Below are 22,375 nucleotides of genomic sequence, written 5' to 3' on the forward strand. Positions count from 1 at the left end.
CCCAAAGAACATCATCCACACAGTGAAGCTTGGTGGTGGGAGTATTATGCTGTGGAGATGCTTCAGTGTGAATCTTGTCACGATGAACAAAGTCATGAAGAAAGAAGGACATGAAGACCTTGAAAGAAAACCTCAAGCAGTCAGCATCAAAACTCTTTAAACGGTAAATGGACTGATTCTTATATAGCACTTTTCTACTCTCCCCGAGTACTCAAAGTTCTGTATATAACATGCCAATCACACCCATTCTCACAAGCACGGCCTCTTTACTGAATGCTTTTCTAACAACATTCACACACGTTCACACTCCGATGGATGCATCGGAGAGCAACTTGGGGTTAGTATCTTGCATAAAACCCTGACTTGAATCCTATTGAAAATCTGTGGGGTGAACTGAAGACCTATGTACGTGCCAGAAGATCATCAAATCTGGCCAATTTTTCCAAAGAAGAATGGACTAGGATTGCTTGGGAGACGTGTGAGACTTCCTAAAGACTACAACAAATGACTGCAGGCTGTTATCCATCAAACCGGATACAAAATTGACCATTTCCATTATCCTAAAACTAGGATGTTTCAGAAAAGCTGTGCTAAAATCTCTTGCTCTGTTTTGAAGCACTTGAGAAAATAGATTTTCAAAGAGGAGTCTGTCCTCATCTGTATGAAGTGAAGCTTTTTGTAGTACACCATTGACATTGGTTGTCATTTTATGGCCTGGAGATTTATAACTTTTGCATCAACAGAGTGCCTAAAATATTCAAGTCTCCAACAGAGTTGGGGAAGTAAATAAGATTACAAAATGAGTTGAGCCCATTGTAATGCACTCAATCAACAAAAGTTAACTTTGCAGACTAGGCTTGGATAGAGTCCTGAATTTCCCTGCATTCATTTTAAGCCTCCGTCTGTCCTTCTGTCCTTTCCTCTTTTTCTTCCTGTGGGCAGGTCTGAAAGAATGACAGGGTGGGTTGAAATAATCCAGACCAACAGCTAAGAGATCATCTTATGGCTTCCAGGGAAGTGCTACAGTCGCCTTCATTGGAGCTTAAAGCTAGAGCTGGCTGCGGTGTTTGAGAAAGAAAAAAAAAACCCCAAGGAGTTCCACGGCTGTGCCATCTCAGTAATCCTTAAAAAAAACGCCAACCTTTACCTTCAAATATCCCTCCGCCCTCCTTCCCCCTCTAAATAACTACATCAGTGAGCTCCTTGAGGGCTTTAGTTAGGCCTCGAGGATAACCACATGCAACGATATCTGATGGATGCTCACACAGCAGAGCTACAAACTCTGGCTACAAGGTGCAAGATGCCTCTGAGATAGCAGGTAAACTGACTTTAAATGTTTGGTGTCCTTGCATAAACTGACAAAAAAGTTTGGAGGCTTATTTTGAAGAAATTATGAAATCTACCGGAGCAAAAACCATCAACAAGCTAAACGAAGATGTACCAGACAGGGCTTATAAATTAGACCCTAAGCTACACCTTATTGGTGTCAAGGACACAAGTGTCATGCTTCTCATAATCCTCCCTTCCTGTCTCTTTTCCTGGACGCATAAACAGCAGCGCATTCAAAACTGTTGTGACCCTGTTTACTGCAGACGTCAAGGGCAGGCTCGCGCAGCTCTTTAGCATTTCAGCCAAACAGGGCCACTCTCAGAACATTGCTTTAATTGGCTGCATAATGTGGACATTCACGCTCGCGCCGAAGACTCATCTCAGCCACTCGGCGGGGGTAAATGGGTCGGCATTAAGTTGAAATTAAAGATCACAAAAGGCCCTTCCCTCTTTCTTGGTGTCTGAGTTGCCAGGTCAGGTTAAGTGTGTTGAGCAGAGAGTAATTGCGGCCGGCGTGGAAGCAGACATGATTGTGCTTTATCTCCATAAGTGTTGGCAGCTTGAAAACAAAGTATTGCGCGCGGAGATTACATCACGGACACACGCTAATGACTTCTGATTTGCTAGCAGACTGGAGACGGTACAGTAGATAAAGGAGTTTTTGGTTGATCCCTGATCAGTATTCAAGCAGCGGCAGAGCGGACTGGGGATAAAGCGGCGTCGTTTAGAGATTTAAAGAAGATGATGATTTCGTGAAAAGCACTATTATTGTGTTGGCTATAATCCCATCCTCTCAAACTGATGGAAGTTCGCTTCTTCTTCTTTTTTTTTTTTTACTTGTCAGTTACTCGTAAAGAACTAAAGCAAAATCTAAAAGTCATTCTCAAAGGCTGCAATTCATTAGGTGGCAGATGTAAGCAAAAAGGGATTTGTAGTGTGGATTCTCTGCAGCCTCTGGGGGGGGGGAAAAGAAAGACTCTTTAAGTCTCGCTTCTCCTCGAAAAAAGGAATCAGCATCTTACCGCACCATATGGCTTTACTCCATCTTGTGGCTGGGTAGCAGTGCTGATTTGGAGGAGGCCACCTGCTCTCATCTACTGCCTTTAATCAAATAATAATCCAATCAGGATCCATTTATGCATGGCAATTACGTCCGCAGTTTGTTTACAATTGAAGATGGTCATGGAATGAGAAGTTCATTAAACTAGGAACGCATCTGGAAGGGGGCGTGCGCGCGTGCGTAGATGTACGGGATATTTATGTGTGCACGTTGCTCTCAAGGTAGGTAAGTGATGATGCACCGACTGTTTTTGCTTGTAAAATTAGACGGCCTGAGTCTGAGAGGGAACATACTTCTCAAGGTCGGTCCGAACTGCTCACAAACTGCATTAGTGTGAGCTCATTTTCAGGTAAGTATCTGTGCATTTCAGTGTGTGTGTGTGGCAGGGAAAGATTCTTCCTGCTAGAGTGACAGTATCTAAGCTCTCTCCTACAGTTGTCTCCCCCTCCTGCTTGGATCTGACTTGATGTCAGTGCAGTGGAGCAGAATACGGGGGCAGCCCGATGCTGGAGTGCCTGCAGTTCCTTGTTTGCTGTCTGGTTCTGCTGGCAGTCTGACCCCTCTGGCCCTGGTCTAGACACTAATGACAGCCCGCTGAGCCTAATGCCTCCTGTCCCAGTGCACGACGCGCAGAAAGAGCTCGGACAGGCCATTAGCATCATCCCACTGACCAGACAATAAGTTTTATCATGGCTGAAGTTAATTGAAGGCTGTGATAGCTATTAGTGCCGACCTTAGCTGATGGGGAAGAAATTTACTGCCGGCGCAGCGTTAATGCTGTTTGCTCCAAGATGCTGTCTGATTTAGGGGCAATACAGGGGAGCTTAAGGACAGCAGCGCATCTAATGAGAGCTGAACTGCTTTAGTTCCTTTAGAAATCGTTCCCTCCGTTAGGGCTCACCTCATCCTGAATCACTATTTTGCAGCTCTGACTCAAGGTGTCAGGATGGAGTTAGTGCGAGGTCAGAGCTAAATATAGTTCCCTGACACTTGCTTATAAACAGCAATGAGATTAGTGTCTGAGCCACCTTCAATGACACCACTCCCCTTTCTCCTCCGCTCCCCCTTCAAATGTCATTCCGTTTGATCTCCTCATTCCGTCTTTCCACCTCATCCCTGATTTTCCTTCTCCAGTGCTGAGTAGTCACATTCACCTTGGTGGCGAGCCAGTTCCTTCTGGCATGCAGCAGGGATCTGTGTTATACACAAGCTTTTAGTTTGATTACATCTAACCGCTTCCTCTGTCCCCCCTTTTTTTCTTACTTTTTTTTAAAACTCAGAAGCCTCTCGTTCCCTTGTCATCGACACTCCTATCAGTTAAAAAGACAGAAAAAAAAAGGAAGGAGGAAGTAGTCCAAAGCAAGTTTCAAAACGATGACCGACAACCCAGTTAGAAAAAGTATTTGCAAGACCTGGAGAAAACTGTGCAGTCGAGAGCAAAAACTACTTTCATCCATTCGCCTCACCACTGGGAGCTTCAAAGCTGTGGGATGTGAGCGGTGCTGAGTTTGGGTGTGGTGTTTCAACAGCGAGGCTCACAATAATAAAAAAAGATGACTGCAAGAATCAGAGGCAGTTAAAAAAAGAAGAAGAAGAAGAAGAGCCTTGAGCAACACATAAAACGAGATATGTAAGACAGAACAAAGGACAGAGAAAGTAAGAAAAAACGAGTGAAATAATGAGTGAGAACAAAAAGAAAGCAACACTGGATGGTGAAACTGAGATGCGCTGAATTTCAGCTTGTGTCTGTTTTGTTTTTTTTACCTGATATCATGTGAACTGAAAGGCACTACGTGGATCCCCAGGGGCCCACCTTCATTGGACACCTCGACGGGCTTGAGCATGCTTCTGCGGGATGGTGATGGATGAAGCCAGAAAGAAGAGAAGAAGGGAGTGGGAGAGAGGTGTATGAATAATAATGATAATTAAAAAACAACAGAAGTGAAAACAACGTGTAGAAATGCAGAATGTAAACAGACGGCACAGTCAAACACGACATGAAGTCAGTGGGATGCGCAGGAGTGGGGGCGTGGGGTCCTTATTGGTGGGAGGCCTCGCTGAGTTGCCTGTGCTAAGTCATCCATTACAAAGCACGACTGGTGGACCTCAGGGTCGATTAAGGATCCAAATGGAGGCTCCAATTAAGTGATTAAGATCAGACTGCTGTTGTGCTAAAAGAACAAATTAATTGAAAACATATAAGAGAACGGGGGCGGGGGAGGGAGGGGAAGGGAGGAAGGTTCATTTGTTCCGATAAGGACGTGAAGACAAGTCAACACGACCCAGATACGCGTGACGACGTTTACAGACTGAGGCCTTGGTCTCGATGTTTGGGTTGTTACTGGCACATGGTCGAAACAAGAAATTGGTACGCAGCCATTACAATAATCGTGATTTCACTCTTAACATGGCGTATGGGTGGGGTTGTGGTGTTTGCGGTACGCCACTCACTCTATATGAAACACCGGCGAATGTTCCAGTGAGGAATCGGCCCTTCCTACTGGCTCCGTCCGCTCGATTCTCCTCTCGTGTCTCCTTTGCTCCTCTTCCTCGTCCTCCTCCTAATAGAAAGAGAGACAAAGAAAAAAAAAGACAGGATGAATGGGATGAGTGCTTCAACAGCAAAAAAGAAAAACCCCTCAAATTCTGTCATTATTGCTTTAGCTGTGCTTGCATCTCGCCCTCTCTTGCTTATATCTCTCATCTCCAGCTTTTAATTTAATTACCTGAAAAAAAAAATGTATCAGCTTGTTTTAAATCAAAGACTCTCGAGCACAGGAGGGACGGTGCCCCTGATGCTGCTGCAGAAACCATCCCTCTCCAGCCAAAACAATGTTCAGTGGTGTCGTGATTAAATGCAGCGACTCCATCGGTTTGCCTGACCCGGGGCGTGGCGCTGCTGCTGGGCCCGTGAGGTGATGGGATCAAGGTTTAGAGCTAAAGAAACAGGGATGCTCCTGCCTGAGCGCCATCTGCGTCTTTCGCTCTCCTCGTTTCATTTGCTCATCTTCCTTCAGTGCTGTTAGGAGAGGCAGTGCCTTTAACGGGAAAGCAGACATCCGAGGACTTAACTAAGCTCTGGGAAAGAGGCAGCAGCTTCATGCTCTCCTTAATGGAGGATAAAATCTTCATTTGGGCTCTCTTTATGTGGATGGTACAAATTCAGCGGGCCACTTACACACAGTGATTACATCCCACATGTAGAACAGGAGGGAGAAATATCTGATGACGCAGTGTTGATTTTCATGTAATAATCAACCCAAGATTAGTTGGAGGGCTCGTCATCAAGTGTCGAGCACAGTGAAGTCTTTTGTTTGGTTGTTTTAAATAACGGGACTTTCTTTTTCAGTCCTGTTATTAACGGCTGGTCCTCGTGCGTGTGCGCGTGCGTGAGCTCGTCAGCATCGAGACAGCGCATCGGCTCCTTGGGAGGATCTGCCGAAATGCTTTGTTAGCCACTGCTATTTCCCCGCCCTCACCCTTCACCTTCCTCTTTCTCTCTTTTTTACTAAAATGTCAAGCACATCCAAATAGGTCTTGCGCCTTCTTGGTTTCTTTATGGAAATTGATTCAACCCTTTTCAGGGGCAGGGATATCTTTGGCGGCACTCACTCTGCTATACAGAGGCCCCGTCGCCTATTTATTTGTTAGACTCTGGGGGAGGGTTAAGGTGGGATAGGGGCATGAAAATTTCATCAGCAGCCCACCTTTAAAGACCTTGTCGCACCCTACCTGTCTATTTCCCCCCTTTTCTATGAAAATGAATCAGTCACCCCCCTCCACCACCACCCTCCACACCTTTAATTACACGTCAGCCGAGGTGCCGGGTGTCTCACGGGGCCTTTTATTCATAAAGCTTTTTTATGAACTCAAGCCCACCCCCCACCCGTCCTTCCCCAGGTGGACGGCTAGATTTTTTTCTCTCTCTTTGACGTATACTCTGCACAAAGGACCTGGCCACCTGTGGCAAACTATAAATAAAGATGGGAGGCCATGGGGTAGAGCGGGCGGCTGGAATTGGACAAGAATAAATACAGGTTTAGATCTCTGCTACAAGGCAAGACTGATGGAGAGGCAAAGAAACGCGTGGCCTTTCAGAAAAAGACAGTTTTCACACTCGGTGAGCAGATGACTGTGAACGGTGACCGTGCTCAACAAGTTTGCGTTGTTAACCTAAGTCGCAAGTGTATCATGGCTAACACGTAATTAATTTGCATTTTAAAAAGCTGTTAGCTTATACGTTGCAAACCCTTATGGTGAGACTACGTAAGAGTATGTAAAGGAAAGACTAGAGAGATCTTTTGAATTAAGGGAGCGAACAAAGAAAGAGAAAGACGACACTGTATCTGTGATCGTTCCCTTCAGGGGAGAAAGGCAAAGGGCTTCTTCACTTCCACCTGGCCAAAAAATCGCAGTGCAATCAAGTGCGGTGTGCGAATGCGACAAGTCAAAATTACCATAAAATGGCACAAGTAGATATGAGAGCAGCGCCAGAGCAAGGTGATATGTCTATTCAGGTGTGAAGCTGTGAAATTGACACTAAAAAAGGAACTCGGTGATAAAAAAATGTACAAGAATCACAAGATTGAGCAAAGCCCTAAGTGAGGGATGTAGGAGCGAAAAAGGTAAGACAAAGAAAGAGGTTAACCCTTTATCACCCAAGTATCATACAGGCTGCTTGGACTTCTTACAGTAATATGAAGCACACATGGTTAAAAAAAAAAGTCTGTGTTCAAACACCAGTAACCTTTCCTCTACTGTGATAATACAGAATATCTCTGTGAAGCTCGTCTTCTCTTCTTTCCAAAACTATTTGAATTTTGTCCATCCATCCTCTGCTTATCCTTGTCAGGGTCACAGGGGGGCTGGAGGCTATCCCAGCTACTATAGGGCAAGAGGCCGGGTACACATAGCCTGACACAGGGCTAACACAGAGAGAAAGACAACCACATCCACACCTATGGGCCTATCAGAATCACCAACTAACCTAACCCCACTAACTGCATAAGATAAGATAAGATAAGATAAGATAACTCTTTATTGTCATTGCACAGTCATACATAGTACAGTAGTACAATGAAATTGGAAAACTGTCCTACGTCGGTACTACATATAACACAACACGACACGATATGACACATCACAACGCAACACAAACAACACAACACAGTATAATAACTTAGTAATAAAAAAGAAGAAGAAGAAGTGTATTTGTATTGCACACTGTTATTACTGCACATTAATTATTATTGCACCTTGTTATAAATATAAATATTATTATTGTTATTGTTGTTTTAAACATTGTTACCTCCCCCCTAAAAAAGTCCAGGGAGGTAGCCAATCAGGTCAGCTATTTGCATTGATCAGGGCTATTGCCCTTGAGTCCTTGCCGGACGGCAGCAGCTTAAACACCCGGTGTCCTGGGTGTGTGCAGTCCCGTAGAATGCTGCGTGCCCTCTTGAGACAGCGAGTGCTGCACAGGTCCTTCAGGGAGGGAAGAGGATGTCCAATGAGTTTTTGGGCCATATTGATGACCCTCTGGAGTGCCTTTCTGTGTGCTGTGGTGCAGCTGGAGAACCACACACCGATGCAATATGTCAGCACACTTTCAATGGAGCAGCGGTAGAAGACGGTCAGCAGCTCCTTCTTCACGTCCATTTTTCTGAGGATTCTCAGAAAGTGGAGACGCTGTTGGGCCTTCTTTAAGACCGCAGAGGTGTTAGAGCTCCATTGGAGGTCTGTGTCTATGTGCACACCCAGAAACTTGAAACTGGAGACCCTTTCCACGCACTCCCCGTTGATGCTGACCGGCTGCAGCTCGGACTTCCTCCTTCTGAAGTCAACTACCAGTTCTTTTGTCTTGGTGGTATTAAGGTCCAGGTTGTTATCTACACACCAATCTGACAGCCTCTGAACTTCAGCTCTGTACGCCATGTCTTTGGACTGTGGACATCCTAACTCCACAAAGAAAGGCCTTGACAAGACGGTGGATGTGAACCAAAGACCTTCTTGCGGTGCTAACCAGTGTGCGACCATGCTGTGGGCGTTTCACATTGGTTAGTAATCAAAGAGGACATGTTTGTGGTATAATCTGGTCGTAATGAGAGTTTCCTATACACATGTATAGTAAATCCCCACACAGCTCTGACTATCCTGCACACTAGATGTTGCATTCATCAGCACCAAATAACCACAAACCACAGCAACAGCCGGCACTAGTGTTTTTAAGTGATAAAAAATGTTTCCCGTGCATTTGAAGATACCACATGTTTCAAAGGTAAGTCGGTTTTTTTAGCCAACAACAGCAAAGCCTCTTCATTATCTTCCCAGACAAAATCTAAGTTTTAGAAAGACCGATTTCTGAGACTGAACATCACAACTAACGGCTTGTTAAAAGTGACATTTATGCAGTCAAGTGCTCAAGTATAGCTCCACACTTTCCAACGGAGCGCGTGGTTAAGCCGGCATCACAGGGGCCAGTTTCCTAGTGACCGGAGGCAGATGCAGAAGCCATTTCTCTTTATATTCGCTGCCAGCTCGTTCATTGTCTGTCCTTGTGTCAGCTGTAAAGATGAGCACTGAGTGACAGCAGAAGAGAGACACAGCCTAAATATACATCCGCAGCTTCCTGACCTCACCATTCTCCATCTCTATTCTTTTTCTCTCTCCTTTTCCCCTTTCTCTGAAAAACATCAATTTCTTCCCCCCCTGAGTGCTTTTAGCACCCTGTTGATCCCTTGGTAACCAGTAGAGTGGGGATGCAACAAGGCTTTTCAACTCTCTGGCTTGCCCTCTCTCCTTTTTTTCTCCCTCCTTCCCCCATTTCTCTCTCTTCCTCACATGTAATAGGGATGGCTAAGAGCCCTGATGTGTGGCCAAAAAAGTCTGCCAGCCTCTGACAATAAAGGGAGCAAAAACTAAGGTTACAGGCTTGGCCATCGGACAGCTGCAGCATTAGATTATTGAAAATCGTATAAGAGGAGGAGAAAGAAGAAGACAGCAAGGTGGAAGGGACACGCATGCAAAGTGCAAAGCCTTGTTACCATCAAATAGACGTGCTGCTTGGACAGTGGTTGGAGGTCCGAAGGGAGAGCAGACTGGGAAGGATGGAGGTAGCAGCTGTTTGATCAGGAGGGGGAAGTCTACCCACATGCAAACACACAAACATGCACACTCACACACATTACTTCTCGAGGGTTAGGGCAAAAGGCGGCATGTTGAGGAGCTGTCACCCTCCATCAACTGGTGTGCTAAAGCAGACCTACTGTAAGTGTGTGTGTGTGTGTCATGCTGTTAGCCATGGGGAAGTACAAGATGTAGCTGTTACAAAAAAGGGTGGGGGGGCTCCCTCCTGAGTCCATCTCTGGCATCGAGGGTTTAACAAGGACAGGTTCAAAGGTCACAGCAAATGGTGTGTTTCTGGCCACCGCCCCTCCTTTAGGGGGCTGAGCTTCACATCTGTGTGACAGCTTCATGTGTGGAACAAGCCCCCCCCCCCTTCCCAGACATTGTCACACATCCCCCCTTACAATGGGCCGTCTGTGCTCAGGAGAACAATGGTGCCAGGGAACAGGATATAAAAGCAGTTTCCAAATGAAGGATGTCTTGTGTTCAGTGTATTAAGAGAAAAGGAAACAAGCAATTTAGCTGGAGTGTTTAGAAAAAAGAAAAATAAAGGCCTGTTGAAATATTTACAAAGGCTGATCCTCCCTCCTGATTTTGACCAGCTAAAAATATGAAACGGTAATTGCGCAAGGTGACATATGCCCCTTATGGAAACATTAAGCCAGCCAAAGGTAACATACCATGGCAACATGTGAAAAGACCTAGCTCTCAGCGAGTCGATGTATGGCAGGGGCAGCGAGGGCGGAGGCTTTTCCTTTTCCTTGCAAAAAGGTTAAGGAGCCATAATTGTACCCTCATTACCTCCAGCTAATGCGGTTCAGCTAAACACTGTACAACACACAAGACCAAACAGGACTTCACAGTACCGCTGCATCGCACAATGGCACTGACACAGAAAGACAGGCTGCTGTTAATAACTCCTAATAGTGCTATTAAAGGTTCTATGACCTTGAGAAGCAATTACCAATACTTTTCCATAATAACTCGAAGAATCTTGCTGTTTTCAACCAGCACTTAAAAAGAAACTTGATGGTGCTGGATACAGTGATTGCTCACCTCAATCTGAACATGAGATAATCGCAACGGTTGTACGTTTATAAACAGAGTAATAGCGTGTAGCAGCTACTAGCGTGTAGCAGCTACTAGCGTGGGACGACCTGGTCGCTGCTGTGTGAGGATTTACTGTCTACATAAATAAAAAAAACATTAACAAATCCTTTATTACCAAAAAATGTTCTGCTCTCTTAATCCTTTGGACATAATGATCCAGCCCTAGTCTTCCCTCCACCCTTAACCATTTATTCCCCATCGGTCCATCAGGCGCAGTCACCATTAAAACAACCAATTCATCACACTGACTGAGGTTGCAAGTGCAAGACACTTATTTATATTTATGTTGAGGATACAGGAGCATTATAAAAGGCTGGGTGAGGAGTTAAACTGGTTAGGGGGATGATGAAAGGGTCATAATGACCCACCCTCCCAATCATCTTACCCACAAGCTCCGCAAATAGCACTTAGTGTCAGCAGAGAGGAAAGATTTCTGCATATTTTCTTAGATTATTTCTATGATTGTGACCTTAAGAAAGATGATGGAAGCTAATAGTGATTTCAGTGTTCAGAAATAAAGTATAAAAAGAATTTAAACCCACACCACTGTGTAGATTCTTTTTTATTTCTCTGACTGTTTCCTTTGTTTAGAAAACTATTAGCTTCCCTGCAGGACTGGAAAGTTCAGATCTGGAAGAAAATCAAAGCAGTGTGATCCTCATGTCTGCCATCTCTCGCTTTTTATGTGACTGTTAGAGAAGAAATATAGAGGAAGGTTATGATTCTTCAGTCCTGTGTTTGCGTGCCAAGGGTAGAAGCCAAGGCGGCGCCCGTCCTCTGATGAGGACATGTGTTTTCTTTCATATTTCACGCCCTGCACCCATGAGCACAGCCTTGTTCAAAGCAGAGGACTCGCATTCCAGATTAGATGTACTATTCCTTTTGATAATGAAGACGGAGAGTTGTGTTGTTGTTGTGCTAGGAAAATACAGTGGGGAGTGGGCTAGGGAACCTGCCCCACACTGTCATTATTCATGCGGCGAAAAACACAGGAGGAAATAAAAACACAGTTTCTCAGTTTATGAATACATTTTAGTATCTTCAAAACCAATAAGACCTCATTAAAGTATTTTAGTACTTTACTGTATAGATCAGTAAAAAAAAAATCTTTTAGATGTCAAGACAAAAATAAAATGTTTTTTTTCACCTTACCTTAAAAAGAGGACAAAATATTGTATAATATGTAAGACATGCTTTTTTTATGCTTTCAAAACAGTTTTCCTTAAAGGTACAAAGTATAAAACTCACCACTAGGTGTCAGTAAGTTGCAGATTGTTTTCTTACCCCTCCAAATTCAAGTGCATAATCGTAGCTATGATGGCCGCTGTACGACAGACTCTGGCCATTTTTCATTCACAATTTATCTGCCAGTCCTCTGTTATTTACTCTGGGGGGATACTATAAAACTTTGTGAAAGGAGTTCAACACAAGATGGTCAAAGAAGCTGACTGCTGACTAATGAGGAGAGCCTAAACTTTTCTGTCAGTAAGTGCTGCTGTTTTTGCCCGTTAGCCTCTGTTAGCTGGCATTAGCTTCCGTTAGCTGGCATTAGCTTCCGTTAGCTGGCATTAGTGAAACTCTCATTGAAGTGGCTCTAACATTGTTGAACTCGGACACTTAACGAATATACTTTCATATGACTGTAATTAAACTGCTTATCACAGTGAAAGTTTGATTATTACGCCACAAACCTAAAATTAGCTGGCATAATGTTAGCTCATAACCAGCTATTGTTGTTAACTCTGCTCTTGTCAGCGGTGTGGAAAAAGGAGGGTCGCATGTCTAATGCGGTGACAATGAGTAATTTCAACAACATCAAGAATAAATTAGCATGTTTATGCACATGTCTGTGTGTTAGAGCCCTGACTTCAGTTTAGGAGAAGAAGCTGGGGATGAGGAGGAAGAGGTTTAGGTGGAAATGAGGTGAGAGGAGAGAGAAAACAGAAAGAGATCAGAAAGAAATGATGAAAACATACATGTGCAAATGTTAAATGGTCAAATATAGTCTGAAAGACTTTTTTCATTAAAAGTGATAATGCATACTATATATGTGGACAGTCTCTAGTCATTGGCGATGGCCATCAATGTTCAAAACAATGGTGGCTTCCACAAACCTGCTCCTATTAATTTTTAATTGATTTATGAGTTTATGAGTATCTATCAATTTGTCAGAGGACATAATTACACTCTAATCAACCTACATTTATGAGTACAACATTCTTTTGTACTGTACCTTTAAACATGGGATATGACAAGCGCTGAAAATTAGAATATGAATTGAAATTTTCCTCATTATATATTTTCTTGGCAATTAAATGGGCAGTACGTTTTATCCCCAGCTGGCCAAGTTTAATATAACTTACGAAAAAGCCTGCACTTCTTTTTAATTAACAAAATCTGTCTCTTTTAGTTTTGCTTTAGAAAGACATGGCTTCTAGCTCATAAAAGGGCTCTGATGTCAATTTACTTGAAGCAAATGAAAGGGACAGACAGTTTCCTAATGCTGTTTAGCAAATTAGATCAGAGATGTGAGTGTGCATCTGTCCATATCAGAATGGAGCGGCGAGATGCGGAGGGGAAGAGGTGAGGCAGTGCAGTTTGTAGGCTGACATTTGAAAAACAAAGGCCTGTCTATCTTTTTACTCTTCTTATTCTCCCTCTTTGTCTCTTCGCTTACGCCTTCTTCTGTCACTGGGAACCCTGCTGGGTGGAATACATCATTTAGCCAGGCCCAGTTTGATATTAGGCCTGAGCTGATCTATCAATGACACAGACTGCCTTTGCCTACTGTATCGTTAAATTGCACTTTAATTAAATTAGGCCTGCTAATTATGAGGACCTAAATCAATCACCAGGTCAATAACCAAGGCCCAAAGCGGACGGAGAGGACCAAGACTTTTTCCAAGCCTCATCAATAACAGCTGCAACTGGAGTAGATCTGTCCTGTGCCGGAGAGCCGGAGGTTCAAACCGGGTAGGAATTACTGCAAATTAAGTTATCGTCATCGGTTATTGTCCAGAGCGCTTCTTACTCTTAAGCTCGGCAAAAAAAAAAGGAAAAAAGTTTTTGTATACAGAATGAGGATTTCAAAGAGCTGGAATGCACAACATTTTACACCAAACTTCAAAGACGTGGTTAAAGCATATCTGGGATTTCCGATGCATTAAAAACAACGGTTCAAAAAGTATATGATGACTTGCTAGACACCTGGCTTAGGTGAAAGGAGGTGATTCTGAACAGATAATCCTCGGGGCTGAGTGCGCAGCCCTGCTGAGCGGACGGTCCCAGCTGGATCCCGGGCCTTTATACATGCATTAAAAGGGGAACTGTGGTGCTTTTCACAGATTAATCATCGTTTTGAGCTTATTAAGTGGGAGGGCAGTCTGCTTTCCACTGCTCAGAACACTTAATCCATCTCTCAAACTGTGAAGGTCAGTGACTGAATGTTGCCCTCATTGAAATAATATCGGCTGCTTGAATTTCAATGGGAGCACCCATAGTTTGGACTGTAATGTTTTTGTTCTGTTTTTAAATTACACTTAGTTGGTGTTCCTGCAATTAAGTCAGAACTACACTTAGTTATTGAGTTGCACAGTAGCTGCCAATAAACTACACTTGCTGCTCCGCTAAACTGCCATCACAACCAATTAATCCAGCAGTTACAGCGGCACCAATGTTTATTCACTGAAGAAATAATATACATCTATATATCTCTATATCGAGAGATAGAGAGTGAGAGACTCATATCCATTGTCCACGCTATTTATATAACCTAGAGTGACCTCAAATCTTAAATATACCAAATATGAAGTAGGAAATAAGGATGAAAGCTGTTGAACAATGAATAATTTAGTAGAGAGCAAAGCTTTGGTACACACAGCAGCGAATTATTACAGGGGATGAACGGTCCATTCTACAGATCAGCCATTGTTTGCTGCCGTATTTGAGCAGGTGGAGTGGGGCCTCATCTGTAGCGTCATGGGAACAGCGCGGGGTGAGGCGGAGGCAGTGGTGGAGGGGGGAGCTTTCCATTTAGTTTTAATTGGAAGCTGAAATTCTTGGATAAGAGGGAGACAGAAAGCCATTTGGTTTAGTCCTTGCTCTCAGCCAGGGCTAAATGAAGAGGGGCCGTGTGGAGATGAGGGGCCTGTGGAGGGCCAGTAATGAAGAGAGGTCCCAAAAGACTTCAGCACAGCCACAGTAATCTGGGGGGGGGGGCTTGGTTGGATATGGGTGGAGAAGAAGGAAGAAGAAATACACAAAGCGAGAGGAAAGATGAAGGAAAGGGAAGAAAAGCAAAGAAAATAACCTGTACGGAGTGCCGAATACTACAAAAATGCCAATTTTTGTGTGTGTATTTATTCTCTGAATGCAATGAGCACAAGATTAGACAAGGTATCGATTTATCAAAGGAGTGTTCTAGTTAGACTGGATGATAATTAACTTGCTAAACACAACAAGTGATTGCAATCGCTGATGAGATAAGAGCACGGGGAAATCATCAGTGTCTCAACAAACAAGACCGATCATAGCCTGGATAGTCAATTTGCCGCATGTAAACATTGTACACGTGTAGATACGCATCTGCAACACACGGACTGAGCGGCACCGAGGGTGGCCACCATCATTCTTACATATTGTATGAAGATATCTGCGGCAGCCAATCACAGAGCGACTTCAGCAGGACTCTCACCTTCCAAATCAACAGACACAGGGAGACCCCGGCGAGAAACGCGACACACATTTCTCCACTCTACCGTTTTCTAAATGGAAAACAGCATCGGCATGCTTCTAGTTGAAATCGCAAATTCATGTGGGAATATCAGAGAATGCTGTGATGGAGCTCGGCAGGGGTGCTATTCTTCACAACAGCTCCCATGGCCTGTATATCAAAAACATAAAGAGGAAAAATTCCGGGGGAAAACTGCTCTGCAGGGAAAACCGTATCCCATTACAGAGGTACTCTTGTTACACTGACACTATTTATGGTATGCGGGCTATTTCAAATTCAATCCTAGGCATCCAACCTTAAGAAAGTCATAGAATATTGCCAGCAGTTTTGCATGTTTCACTGGTGTTGTGGCTGCTATGATGCCATCACTGTTTCGCACAATTTCCTGGTTGTCTTCTCTTTCCATTAGCCTGTTCCCGTTTTCCATTTCTCACTGTTATTGCTGGTTCTTCATTGCGTTCACCTGTTATTTGGTCGTCTCAGTTCTCATAAGCTTCACCCTTTTCATCATAGGACTCTTTTACCTACCTTACCATCTCTGACAATATAACAATGTTGGATTGTTGGCTGAAAATCCATCCAACAGCACAATCTGAATCAAGTTCGACATAGTTCATAGGTCGCCATCAAAGTTTTACTAGGTAACGCATCATAAGCAGTAAGCAACCCATGATGTCCATCATCAAGTTCAGGTTCTCTAATGAACGTTCACGTAATGCTGGATAAAAATATGCACAATCAACAGCACAGTAATACCTACATCTGTATCTAAGAAACAGAAATGCCCCCAGACTGCCTCCTCCCTCTTCACACTCTTGTTTCAGTGTGTCCATCTCCTGAGTCCTAAAATGAAACCTTCCCATTTCTCTCCGTTTTTATCCAAGTGTGACTACTTTGTTCTCAGCCTGATGCAAATAAAACAAGTCACTTAGGGTAAGATGGGGAAGAAGCTCCATCTCATGTTTCTCTGTGGACCCGAGATGTGGATGTTTACTGTTGGCTGGGCGTTATTGCATTCCTTCAGCAACTTAAAAGCCTCGGTCCCCCTAATGGGACCTATAAAACAGTGAGAAAAGCCTATTGTGACAATGGACCTCGTTGTGCCAGAGTGGATACATTTGGCACTGTGTGCAGAGTGGAAATGTGTGGCATATAAAAAAAAAGATGGTGTGAAGGAGGGAAAGGTTGAGGAAGGAGAGAGAAATCAAATAAAGTGAAGTAAGTGACTTTGCACTGTGGGAAAATGGGCGATGTCAGTCACCAAAGTTCACCTTGAGCCCCAGTGTCAAGGACTACAAAAAGCTTTGCATTTTACTTAAGCTGTTCCACATCTTGCGATCTTTTGCCCGGGCCACAGTCAGCATTGGTATAATGCCACCTTGCCAAAATATGGGCAACATGACACTTTGCTCCAAAGCCTTGAACTCATACCCCCCAGGAAAAAAAATAAATCCGGACTCTACTGAATATGTAGGCAGATCAGCAAAAAAAATGACTTCCCCTTAAGAAACGGTGTACATCTTCCTCGCCTAGCTTTGTTCTCTGCTGCCCACGGTGGATTGGCTCCACGCTGGCGGCCCTCGTTTTATTCCCCAAAGTCATTATTGTCTTCAGTTAAGGTGCCCCTGCTCCCTGTGATTTGTGGGTAATGAGCTGGCACCCCCCTGCCCGTGTTCAATTATTCTCATTGAGAAAGTGATTTCTCACTCCACGGAGCAAATTGTAGAAAGTGAATGCATGAACTCTAATCAAGAATTAACACGTTCACAGCCAGTAGTGCAGAGAGGGATAGCCACCTTGATGCAGCTGAGGTACAGTGGACAGAAATGAGAGGGACCCAGAGAAGAGGAGGGGAGAAGGATGGAATAGTGACTAAGGTAAACAGACTTCTCGCCTGTCCCTGAATAATGCTGTTATGGTACATCCACTGAATCAAACCAGGCATCCCCATTGAAGGTTGTGCAAGAGAATAACATCCGAGTAGCTCAGAGAGGCCTGTGCACACAAAAAAATCGAATCCTAAAAAAATGTTTTTGACAAAAATGAAGTTGGCAGCAAGTGAAGAATGGTGTGGAATGGTCACGTTAGGAATAAGTGATTACAAAACATTTTCAACACAAGAAATATGCGCATGAATTTTTTGCATTTCAAGCTTGAATGAGTGAAACTCTAATCTCAGCTGTCCAGTAGCACACGTCTTCACACACGTGTCGCAGTGAGACAGGTTAAACATTTACAGTACAGCTGACAGAGAAGAGCGCTGGCAACGTCCAGCATTCAAAACAACGGCCAGTCTTGTATCCTGTTCAAACAAGATAAGAGAAGACGATTGCACAAATATTTAAAAAGTTAAATAATAAATAATAATGAAGAACAAGATGAATAAACTTTTTTTTGCTGCATATAGAAACGGCACAAAGAAAGTAACATAGCTTCGGGACAAAAAGCTGGTTACCTGTAGTTAAGTGTTGTACACACACACACGCGTAAATAAACCAACATTGAGAGTCATTGTGATTTTTTAATGAGATGTTAGGTAGCATTATTTCCATAATTGCTCAGCTATTTCCCTACTGACGGCATTTCACCTGCTCCCGTACTCCAGTTTGAAGGTGAGCTCACTCGTACACTGACTTGATGACAGAATATACAGAGTCTGTATGCATTTCATTGCTGCAGGCTGTCTGCAGGATTCTGTGCACAAGGCTGGAGGCTGAAACACAATGGGGTGTACGTTTTTTGAGCAGTGAAGTTATCCAATTTAGACTTTATTATTGATTAGACATTTTTCCCCAAGTGTGTTTAGTCCTAAAACTTTCACAAAGTTTTTTGCGATTAGATAACTATGAATTTTAAAAGCGACAGAACTGATATTGAGACAAAGGCAAGACAGGAAAGATTTTTCTTGTTTGCTCAGGAACATCCACCCTTCGTTTGTTACATCCGATTTCAAAACACCAAGATGGAAATGGCCACAATGCTCAGGTTGACACTTCAATATGAGACCTCATTGGCCAGTGGGTGACATCATAAGGTCTCGCTTTTTAATCTCCATTTGTTCGTTAGAAACCTCAGGACCAGCTCATCATCACTTTATGTGCAAGAATTTTTCCCAAGATTGCAACGCTTTCAGTCTGTATGTATGTTACACGATAAATTTGCATGTGAAATTTGTTTAACTTTGTGCAGTTTTTTAGAAGTAAAGACTTCTATTAAGGACCTTTAAAAGTTTTGGACCCATATTAAAACTATTGATATTTATTATTATTATTTAAAACCAATAAGCAAGAGATTCAACCGACAGAAGGACTTCGTAAAGAAGGGTACAAGACAAATACATCTAACAAAAAGCCCCAGTCAGTGCAAAGCAGAAGTCACAAACCCGTCAGGGGTTTGTGACGTTCTAACAGTGGTTCAGCGGCAATAGCTAATTAAGAGTGGAGAGGCATTTGTAAGGCTCTGCATTGTTCTCACTCAGGTCCTCAGTTGGACTGCCATTTACACAGGACTCCCAAAGGAGAGAAGAAAAATTAGCCCGCCATGTAAATAATGTGAATTTTAAGTAATCAGTGGCAGAATTAAGTCTTTTCTTAAAATCATTCTTTCATTTAGGTGACATAATTACACTAACAGCCAAAATGACTTATTAAAAAAAATCATACAGGAGAAAATTAAACAAAACATTGTAGAGAACGAGCGCAGGAAGAAGTAGGAAGCCACAAAAATGTCTTTTTTCCCGAGGATTCAATGAGCTAGGAGCCAAAGCTGGACAAACAGCTGCACCTACTGGTCAGACCCACCGGTCAGCAACTAGTTCAAAACATCCTGAGTTCATGTTGCATGTGTGCATACACCAAAGTGCATGTCTACGGACTTCACACAAACCATGGTTCATCCCGTCTACATCTTCCTTGGTCTTTCAAGAGGCAAATCCAGGAACACACTCTTCCAGGATTCCTGCACTGTTCTGGAATGTGGCTTCATTTTTTTATTTGTTCAGAGTTTTACATTGAAAACATGCCCTGCTGCATCTCAAACATCATTGCAGTATTAACTGAACATAATGAACACAGCACGAATGCATGTTACAGCCACCAGATAGAAGTGGAGGTAGACGGTGGCACAGGCAGCAAGACTGTGTTAGGCCGGCTGGGTTTGAGGGTTATTGCTGTGTTTTCTTTCCATGCTCAGCTGCTCTAACATTGCCTGTGGCTTGCCTCGGGGTCTGCAGACTGTGTGGGCTTTACCAAGAAGCTAGTCAGGAGAACTTACCAAGTTCACTCACCAACAGCAGTCCCTAAAAATTAAATGCTAACTTCCATACTGACGTGTCCAAGGGTTTTTCCTGAATTTTAGACCTGCCACTTCAGAACCTTCACTGCTGTGTTTATTGTATTTTTAATGGAATAAATGAAATATCCTTTGATTAAATAAATCAGTGATTCATTATGGATCTTATATAAAGGTGTATCGTTCCAGTATGATTAAAAAAAATCAACAAGCTAAACAAATAATTAGTATTTAGAGGGAAATATCAGTTTTGTCTCTTACAATGGCGTGTTAACTGCCATCATGGCATCATGCGGAGTGGGGCAAGAACAATAATCCTACCGCAGCTTTGTAAAGCACTTGACTCTAACAGAGATCAACTCAAACACTTTAAATCTAAAACAGAAAGCAGACCTCTGACAATCTCTTTTAAGCTACTCAGGAGACTCGTTCAAATACGAGCATTCGCTGAGCCTTATTTTCAGCGGCCAACAACTACTAGTGACAGAGCTGGGAAAGAAGAGCAAAAACAACAATAGAGTCGGTCGGTCGCAAATGCCAATCTGTGTTTGTTCAGAGAGAGATCTTTGATGTGACAACATTAAAGGGAAAAAAGGCAGGATTCGCGCTGCTGCTTGCTCTCTTCTTCCACCTTGAAGTTAAACAGACTCATCTCCTTTCAGCGTGCTGGCTTGAGGATTTAGCTGGCCGCCTCGCCACTTTGCGTTTCCTTTAAAACTCGCCAAACAAGGTGCCTCATTTAGACAACAGAGAGAGAGAGAGGGAGCCTGACTGTTGGAGGCTTGATCAAAGATGTGTGATCAGAACTGTTTTCACCCAAACATGCTTTGGAAGCTGTTATGTAATGTTTTAGGGGTTTTGTGTTGCCTTTCTCCGAGTCTGTCTTTCTGACTTCAATATGTTATGGACTTAACGGTATTTTTAGAGCCTGCACACAAATAATAAATCAAAATATGCTTTTCAAATAACACTGGACAGGCATAACATTATGATCGATGACAGGTGAAGTGAATAACACTGATTATCTCTTTATCATGGCACCTGTTACTGGGTGGGATATATTAGGGAGCAAGTGAACATTTTGTCGTCAGTGTTGATGTTAGTAGCAGGTAAAATGGGCAAGTGTGGATTATGAATCACATTGTGATGGCTGAGTTGGGTCAGGGTATCTCCAAAACATCAGCTCTTGTGGGGTGTTCCCAGTCTGCAGTAGTCAGTATCTCTTAAAAGTTGTTTAAGGAAGGAACAGCGGTGAACCAGAGGTTGTGGTTGGCCAAAGCTCAGTGATGCATGTGGGGACCGAAGACTGGTCTGTGTGGTCCGATCCAACAGACTATACAGCTAATGTAGCTCAGATTAGAGAAAGGTTTAATGCTGGTTCTCATAGAAAAGTGTCAGAATACACAGAGCATCTCAGTTAGGTGTGTATGGAGCTGCATAGCTGCAGACCAGTCAGGGTGTCTATGCTGACCCCTGTACACTGGAGAAATTGCCAGCAATGCACATGAGAATCAGAACTGGAAGACAGCACATTGAAAGAAGGTGGCCTGGTCTGATGGATCATGTTTTCTTTTACATCAGTTGGATGGTAAATGGTAAATGGCCTGTATTTGTATAGCGCTTTACTTAGTCCCTAAGGACCCCAAAACGCTTTACACATCCAGTCATCCACCCATTCACACACTGGTGATGGTAAGCTACATTGTAGCCACAGCCACCCTGGGGCGCACTGACAGAGGCGAGGCTGCCGGACACTGGCGCCACCAGGCCCTCTGGCCACCACCAGTAGGCAACGGGTGAAGTGTCTTGCCCAAGGACACAACGAGCGAATCTGTCCAAGTCGGGGCTCGAACCAGCAACCTTCCAATTACAAGGCGAACTCCCAACTCTTGAGCCACAATCGCCCCTGGTGAGGTATGTCTGGGTCCCTTACCTGGGGAACACCTGGCACCAGGATGCACTATGGGAAGAAAGCAACTGACGGAATGGACGAAGCCAGGGTTATGCTTTGGGCAATGTTGTGCTGGGAAACCTTGGGTCCTGCCATCCATTTGGATGTTACTTTGACACGTGCTAGCTATCTAGCATTTGTGCAGACAATGTACACCCTTTCATGGAAACGGTACTGCTGCGGCCTCTTTCAGCAGGATAATGCACCCTGTTGACTTGGCCTCCAAGTTCCCCAAATCTCAATCCAATTAAGAATGTGTGGGTTCTACCGGACAAACAAGTCCAATCCATGGAGGCCCCACCTCTCAACTTGCAGGACTGTTGCTAACATCTTGGTGCAGATACCCCAGCACACCTTTAGGGATCTAGTGGAGTCCATGCCTCGATGGGTCAGGGCTTTTTTATGGTAAATGGTAAATAGCCTGTATTTGTATAGCGCTTTACTTCGTCCCTATGGACCCCAAAGTGCTTTACACTACATTCAGTCATCCACCCGTTCACACACACATTCACACACTGGTGATGGCAGCTACATTGTAGCCACAGCTGCCCTGGGGCGCACTGACAGAGGCGGCAAAAGGGTTATAGCGGCAAAAGGGGAACCAACACAAAATTATGCAGGTGGTCCTAATGTTGTGCCTGATCTGTGTATAAGGCTTATTGTTTTGCTGTTTGTGTTTTTATATGTAGATTAAATAACACTACATTTAGCATTTATACATTAGAATGTTTCTGTCTAATACTATCTCTGAAATCCCAAATTGTGAGCTTTGCCAATA

At 43.6% G+C, this 22,375-nt stretch overlaps 1 protein-coding gene across 1 annotated transcript in view; it reads right to left on the reverse strand.

Annotated features, from left to right (window-relative positions):
* LOC102796224 (partitioning defective 3 homolog) overlaps nt 1-22,375 on the reverse strand; it is a 381,329-nt gene that overhangs the window by 203,565 nt on the left and 155,389 nt on the right. Inside the window, exons 6-7 of the mRNA XM_087845929.1 lie at nt 4,841-4,950; nt 4,154-4,237 (exon numbers count right to left, since the gene is read on the reverse strand). Coding sequence (XP_087702055.1) covers nt 4,154-4,237; nt 4,841-4,950 — 194 coding nt within the window. The remainder of the gene's footprint in view (nt 1-4,153; nt 4,238-4,840; nt 4,951-22,375) is intronic.

Source organism: Neolamprologus brichardi, chromosome 9 (assembly GCF_056152115.1).
Source record: "Neolamprologus brichardi isolate AB-2024 chromosome 9, ASM5615211v1, whole genome shotgun sequence".
NCBI classification, from domain to species: Eukaryota; Metazoa; Chordata; class Actinopteri; order Cichliformes; family Cichlidae; genus Neolamprologus; species Neolamprologus brichardi.